At 44.5% G+C, this 7,763-nt stretch overlaps 1 protein-coding gene across 1 annotated transcript in view; it reads left to right on the top strand.

Moving 5' to 3' along the window:
- The first annotated feature begins 1,286 nt into the window (after positions 1-1,286).
- RBM43 (RNA binding motif protein 43) overlaps positions 1,287-7,763 on the top strand; it is a 10,013-nt gene continuing 3,536 nt past the window's right edge. Inside the window, exons 1-3 of the mRNA XM_023515041.1 lie at positions 1,287-1,425; positions 5,525-5,735; positions 6,526-6,578. Of these exons, the coding sequence (XP_023370809.1) occupies positions 1,423-1,425; positions 5,525-5,735; positions 6,526-6,578 (267 nt within the window). The 5' untranslated portion in view covers positions 1,287-1,422. The remainder of the gene's footprint in view (positions 1,426-5,524; positions 5,736-6,525; positions 6,579-7,763) is intronic.

Genomic DNA, 7,763 nt, shown 5'->3' with positions numbered 1-7,763 from the left:
CACTTTACAGTTTGAAAGGGGCCAAAATCCTTAGAAATGCTTTGCACCTATCTATGCTTGGAGCAATGCTGACACTTTCCAACACTCAGGTTTGCACTGGGTATTATCACAATTTTCAATTTTACCAATCTAATCCAGGAAAAATGGCTTCTCATTATGATTTCATTATGGATTTAAAAATGGCTTCTCTTATGATTACTTTGAGTGGGTTGAGCCTCTTCATACCTGCCAGCCTTGCCTTTCTTCTTTATGCATTCTTTGATTTGATGTTGAAGCTTCTATATCCAACAAGGCGAGTTCTCTGTTGGCAGGGATGTCAGCTTTTCATCTTGTGCTCTGTGCACCCAGATGAGGCTTGCAAGGCCTCCTGAGCTGGGCTGAGAAGGTGAGGAGTGGGTAGGGGCTGGAGTGAGCGGAGGAGAAGCCACAGGTGTGGAGCAGGCCAAGGGGCAGAAAGTGGGGAGAAAATAAAGGCACAGGAAAGGCATCCAGATTCCACTGACTGCAGATTTGGTGTTGCTGCTTTTTAAAAGAAAAAATTTGATTGCTGTTGCAAAAAAACCTCTGTTATAAAGTAGACGTGGGTTTCAATTACATCAGTAGAGAATATGTTCTAACTAGAAAGTCAGGTCACTAGATGCAAAAATCTGGCTGCTGTTTAGTAGAACAGTCCCTGATGGTTAGGTTGAGGCCAACATTTAACGTGGATGAAAGCCTTGTCTGTGGGAAATTCTGAACAATACCCGGAGAGATATTACACTGTGCATAAATCAAATTCAGTTGTTTCCATAAGCGCTGGAAAGTTTCATGTAGTAAAAGGTTTCTTTCACGTACACTTCAACTTCATAGCAAGAGTGGCATAAGAATACCTAAACACAGAAGAGAGCAATTTATGCAAGATTCTTAACACTTTCATATAATAATGCGTGCAATTCAAAATGACCACACTCTCATCACGCCTCGGGCTTTCTCCAACCACAAGGTCATGGTTATGGAAAGCATGGACCCTAGTTACCAACATCCAGACAGCAGCCACCACCTTTTATGTCTGTTATCTGTTTGTATTTTTTGTTTTGCTTTTCTGTTCAACTCTGCTGTTGCTGGTGCGCAGCAAAACACATAAAACCAAAATTGTAATCACTGTTGCATCGCCCAGAGAATTGCCCAATTCCTGCTGGGGAATCCTCGTGACCCCTCCCCAGCATCCTTTGAAAATTTGCAAAACTTTCCAGGGTGTCTGTGAGGGCGCTAGCAGCAGCCCTTTCAAGGGCCCGGTCCTGAAGGGCCGCCCTTTCGTCGAACGGTCTCCAAGGGACTGGGAACAAAAAACCGAAACCAAAACCTGCCTGCTCACCCGCGTCCCCAGTGCCTGCGCTTCGCCGGCTTCGGGCTTCCTGCAGCGGCCGAGGACGCGTCACCGCCATGGCAAGTTGTTTTTGCGTTGGGTTTTGCAGTGCAGGTTTGGCCGGTGCTGTCACCACAGTCCCCTAGAAGGGCACAGAGCGTGGCGCAACAGGTCCGGAGCGGGGCTGGCACAGCGGGGCGGGGCGGGGCGGTGTGCTAGGCCGGGGACGCGGAGAGCCTGTCGCCCCGCTCCCGCTCCCAAGTCACAGGCCTCGGGCTGCCACCTCCCGCACCGGCTCCGGTGCGTCAGGGACATGCTATTTCTTGGAGGAGTCGCTTCGCAGCCTGTGTTCGGGCTAAACTATTGTCCTCCCACTCCTCGGGTGAGCAAAAGTGGACAGGTTTCCCAGAAATGGAGGCCATGGCTTCCTTCTGAAAAGGGCTAGCGAGGAGCCAGCGTAGGACCTGGTCAGGGAGCCAGACTGACGGTTTCTATCTGCCTTACTGGGGCGTCTCCTCTTTTTTGGTCTCAGTTCCAGAGGCACAGAGCGCCCTGTGTTTTCACCTCCTTGCTGGCTAGGGAGAAGAGCTAGCAAATTCAAGATTGAGCCTTCTGTGTTTAGCTCCCTGTCCCCCATCAAGCACCTGAAAAGCTTGGCAGGGTCTTTAATTTCTTATCTAAAAGGCTAGATCCCGGAAATGCAGAAACAGCTGTGAGATGCAAATGAAGCCGTCGTCCATGAAAATAACTGATTTTGAAAAGAGAAATATAAACCGATGCAGTGAATTAATCTTCTAGTTATTTTATTCTAGTGCCTTACTTACGATGATACAATGGCCAGTCTCTTAAAACGTAACATTGATGCAGGGAAAAGTGCCTTCGCCTTAACATCTCGGGGCTAACCTACTGCTCTTGTTTCACAATCCTTGAAAAGACTCTTTAGGACATTTCCTTTTGTTTTTAAACATGGATAGAAGAGATTAATAACGCTCTCACTGTTCCTAATAGACCTCAGTAAAATTACTGAGGTTAGACATGTTAGCTGTGCTTTATGAGGGTGGCTACTGAGGTTAGCTATGTTAGCTATGCTTTCTCCAACCCGTGAATGAAAGTTAAAGAAGAATAATGGCTGTTCATTAAAATACAAATTCATTAGAAGATTCACAACGATTAGTTCTTACAAAACAAGATTACACCTTTCTGGGTTTTTTTTGAGACAGTCTCAAGCTGTGGCCCTGGGTAGAGTGCCACAGCCTCATAGCTCTCAGCAACCTCCAACTCTTAGGCTTAAGCGATTCTCTTGCCTCAGCCTCCCAAGTAGCTGGCACTACAGGTGCTGACCCCAACACCCAGCTCTTATTTTGACTGTAAGTTGTCATTGTTGTTTTTCTGGCTGGGCTCCATTCCAACCTGCCGGCTCTACCAAGGATGACAAAGTGGGACTCTGTCTCAAAAAAACAAAAAAGTGTTTACACTATTATGTAAACAGTAAATACTGTTTATAGCAGGGCCTAATAGTGTGCTATGATTTCTTTTTTTCCTTTCGTCCAATGATATGTTTATTTTGCCTTTTCTTTCCTTTCCCTTTCCTTTTTTTCTTTTCTTTACAGTCTCATATGCTGCCCTTGGTAGAGTGCTGTGGCATCATAGCTAACAGCAACCTCACACTTTTGGGCTTAAGCAATTCTCTTGCCTCAGCCTCTTTAGTAGCTGGGACTATAGGTGCCTGCACAACGCCCAGCTTTTTGTTGTTTAGCAGGCCCTGGCTGGGTTCGAATCCACCATCCCCAGTGTGTGGGCTGGTGCCCTAACCATTGACCTATGGGTGCCAAACCGCATTTTTCCTTTTTCTTTTTTTTTTTTGAGACAGGGTCTCATTTGTCACCCTGGGTGAAGTGCGATAGCATCACAGCTCACAGCAACCTCAAAATCTTGGGCTTAAGTCATCCTCTTGCCTCAGCCTCCTGAGTAGCTGGGACTGCAGGTGACAGCCACAGTGCCTGGCTATTTTTAGAAACAAGGTTTCACTCTTGCTCAGGCTAGTCTTGAACTCCTGTCTTAGCCTCCCTGAGTGCAAGGATTATAGGCGTGAGCCACCATATCCGGCCTCTTTCTTTCTTTCTTTCTGTTGTTTTTAATTTTGCAATCCTTAATTTACTCAAAATCATGCCACACTTTTGTTTGTTTATGATTTTGAGGCTGGGGTTCCTTTAAATGTCAGATAGTAGAGAGGATTTGTTTTAGGGTCTGGAACTAGCAGGTCAACTTCTCCCTAGAGTGTTCAGGCTTTTTTTTTTTTAAGTAAAATAATCCTCAGATTCTTTCTCTGTGGTTTTGGCCTAGCTGCCACCATCTGAGTGTGCTCTGTGTGTGTTCACGATTGTGTGTGTAAGCAAGCATTTGGAAGGTGGGGAGACAACTGGAGCAGTTGCTGTATCAGTAGCCTTTCAGTGAACCCTTGTTTGGGGTCTCTTTTTTCACCTCTGATGTTCTACTCTTCAGGTTGTCACCTTTCCACGGCAAACTTCTGTTTCTTCTTCTGAGTTAGCTCCTTCCTTCTGCTCTTTCCTATCCTTCTGAATATTATTAGGCTTCCAGAAATTTGTTGAAATCTATGCTGATAGCTCTCCTTAACAGTGTTTATTGTTTCACTTTCATTTTAAGGGGCTTTTGGGATAGACAAGACATGTTTATGCTTAGGCTGTCTTGTTGACCTGGGAGGTCAGAAGTAGTTTGATTTCTCCAGTGGAGTCCCACTCTTGAATACAGAGCCCTCTGGACTGAGAGCCCGAACTCTTTTTTAGTCTATTAACCATTGTTCCAGCCGTGAGTCATCCTGTCCTCCTTTGGGTAATTTATGTTTGAGTTCTGGTGTAATCAGGCTGGACTAACTGTAAGAATTTGGGGAACAGGCTTTGCTCCCATAGCTCAGTGGTTAGGGTGCCGGCCACATACACTGGGGCTGGATTTGAACCCAGCCTGGGCCTGCTAAACACCAATGACAACAACAACAAAAAATAGCTGGGCGTTGTGGCGGGTACCTGTAGTCCCCACTACTGGGAGGCTGAGGCAAGAGAATCACTTAAGCCCAAGAGTTTGAGGTTGCTGTGAGCTATGACGCCAAGGCACAGTACCAAGGGTGACATGGTGAGACTCTATCTCAAAAAAAAAAGAAAAGAAAAAAGAAGAAATAGGGGAAGGTTATAGGTCCAGTTTCCTACGTGGACCTGCAGGAAAAATTAAAGAATTTAAATAGAAGCTTTTAAACTGGATAATATAAGAAGTTCAAAGAGAAGGAGCTATTTGCAGCTGGTACTCTGTGCCCAGCATGGTGGTGACAGGTTATGTAATTGCATGTACTCACTGTGGTTAAACTTTATCTCTGATATGGGCTAGAAGGCAGGATGTACTTTACTCTTCTCCCCGTGTTCCTGCTGGGGTGTTATTGGTTATGGTGACCTTTCCCTTTTCTGACAATAACAGTTGGGGATCTGACTCATGTGCTTCAGACTCTACCATCAAGAAAACGTATGACCATCTCTAATCTACTAGGTTAGCTTGACTTTAAAAAAAAATTCAGAATTTATATCTCTTGAGCTTTGTGGTAACTTCTTCCATTATTTTTAGGCCTTCCTAAAATAAGACAAATATTGAGCAGTATATTCCACTTATTAAAAAACGAGGGGGTCCACATTTTAACATTTAACTTCCAGATTTATAGAATTTATGTTTGTTGGTGTGTGGTGTGAGGCAAGGATCTACTTTCTCCCTCCACAGACAGTTCTTTTTTCATTTTTTGAGACAGAGTAGAGCTGTGGCATCATAGCTCACAGCAACCTCAAACTCCTGGGCTAACGTGATTGTTTTGCCTCAGCCTCCTGAGTAGCTGGGACTATAGACATCTGCCACATCGTTTGGCTGTTTTTTAGAGATAGGGCGTCTCTCTGGCTCAGGCTGGTCTGGGACCTGTGAACTCAGGCAATCCACCTGCCTCGCCTTTCCAGAGTGCTAGGATTGCCGGCGTGAGCCACTGCACCCGGCCCACACTTCTTTTTTGAAGTATCTGACCAGCTGCACTACTTTTATTGCCTAAGTCGTTCTCTCCCTCTGGAGTGTGTTGTTGTCTTTATTAAGTACAGTCTTAAGTTTTTGAAGAGTATCCTACTGTGTCTCTTACAGGCGTCAGTTTTGAATGTGAAAGTATCCAAAGCTCCTGAAAGAACGGTTGTAGTGGCTGGTGTTCCAGATGGCCCTCTTAGTCATCAGTTTTGGGCCTTATTAGTGAAGAGGCACTTCCAAGATATCAAGAATGAAGGTGGAGATGTTGAAAATGTGATATATCCATCAAGAACCAAGGGAGTTGCATATGTAATATTCAAAGACAAAGAAGGTATTTCTAAATCACATTTTTGTACTCTTAGAAATATTTCCTTAATGAAGTTGAAAATTGCATTTTAGTGCTATGAAATTCATGGGATTGGTACATTTTAAAGTAGCTTTTTAAAGAAATTATTTTATTCCATGAAAGTGGCACAGTAGGCTTGGCACCTATGGCTCAAGCACCTGGGCACGCCAAACAATGATGATTGTAACCAAAAAATAGCTGGGTGTTGTGGTAGGAGCCTGTAGTCCCAGCTCTTTGGGAGGCAGAGGAAGGAGAATCACTTGAACCCAGGAGTTGGAGGTTGCTATGAGCTGTGATGCCATGGCATTCTACCCAGGGTGACAGCTTGAGGCTCTGTGTCACAAAAAAAAAAAAAAAAAAGGAAAAGAAAGTGGCACAGTAACACATTAGCAAGAATAGTTATGAAAATGGCTCATGATCCAATTGCTAGTGACTGGTAGATTCTTGAAAACTTTCTTTTCATTTATTTTGAATCTGTCTATGTCTTAAGATAAAAGTGATACATACTATTGTAGCATAGAAAGCTCGTAAAGTACAGAAGCAATGAAGAAAACTCCCATAAAAATTATTCATAATAGGGCAGTTCCTGTAGCTCAAGGAGTAGGGTGCCGGCCCCATATGCCGGAGCTGGTGGGGTCAAACCTAGCCCTGACCAAACACCGCAAAAAAAAAAAAAAATTATTCATAATATCATAAATAACTATTTTGGGAATTTTCAGGTGGCTTCAGCTATGGTATAATTATACCCTCTGCTTCTCTTTGTTCAAACCAACAGATGGATATGCCAATATAGTATCTGGTAAAATTGAGTTGAGAAATATCAGTTGCGTCAGACTGAGCCATTCTTTTTCCTCTCCATATCCCTGCCCTTCCCTGACATGGGTGGGTAAGTGGGATCTGCAGAGCACACACACCCCTCCAGCTATGAAGGGGTGGCCTTCTTTACAGCTTAGTGGTTGGCAGAATAAACTACCAGAGAAATACAAGTCTCCACGCCAGCCTTGTAGGCACGAGAGTACCACATGGGGTTAGGAACCCAGGAAGAGACCTTGCTCTGCTTGAGGCAAGACAGGGTCCAGGGAGAGATCCAGACACTGGATCTTCAGCATCTGTAGCTGTCACCCTTAGTTAAGTCATTCCTTCTCAAGGGGGTGTTCAGGGGAGGGATGGTGGGAAGGGCTTTTTATTATTTCTCTGAGGACATGGTATGCTTTTGGAAGTTAATTAAAAAAAATATATAGAGATAGGGTCTATCTATAGGCTAGCCTCGAACTTCTGACTTTAAGGGATCCTCCCACCTCAGCCTTCCAGAATGCTGGGATTAGAGGTGTGAGCCCCCTGTGCCCAGCCTGGAAGTTAATATATTATATATTGAATTGGAGAAAGAGAAGGCTCACTCATCTATTTACAAATATTTCTCAAGTGCCAATTATTTGCTACGCACCATTCCAGACCTTGATACAGCAAGGAATGAAATAGGCAAAATGTTCTCTTTCATGAAACATTCATCTGTGGGAGTGGACAGATAATAAACAGGAATATATGATACGTTGGGTACTTTATATATAACATGTGAATGTGTATGTTGATTTTTATGATTATATGTTAATATACAAGTGCTCCGAAGAACTGTGAAGAAGAATAAAGAGATGGCAGGTGGTGGGGACTCTGAGTAGATAGGGAGGAGAGGGCAGTGCTCTGCTTAGATGACATCTGAGCAGAGGCTTGAATGAAGTGAGGAAATGGTTCATGTAGATGCATGGGAAGAACATTCTAGGCCAAGGGAAGGACCTGTACTTCTGCTGGGGGGAACATGCTGGGTGTCTGTAAGGACAGCAAGGAGGCCTGTGTGCTGCAAAGGATGAACAGGGGCGAGGGTAGGAGATGTGAGCAGATGGGGAGCTGGGCCAGTTTATACTCAGTAACTTCTGGGTCATGGCAAGGTATTTGGGATTCTGTTATGGGTGAGATGGAGGGTTTCCAGCAAAGGATTGATTGGAGGGGACCAACCCG

The sequence above is a fragment of the Otolemur garnettii genome, unplaced genomic scaffold, assembly GCF_000181295.1.
Source record: "Otolemur garnettii isolate 467f Iridium unplaced genomic scaffold, OtoGar3 scaffold00064, whole genome shotgun sequence".
Lineage (NCBI taxonomy): Eukaryota > Metazoa > Chordata > Mammalia > Primates > Galagidae > Otolemur > Otolemur garnettii.
The sequence above is the reverse complement of the archived record's forward strand: the minus strand, read 5'-3'. Positions and strand labels throughout refer to the sequence as shown.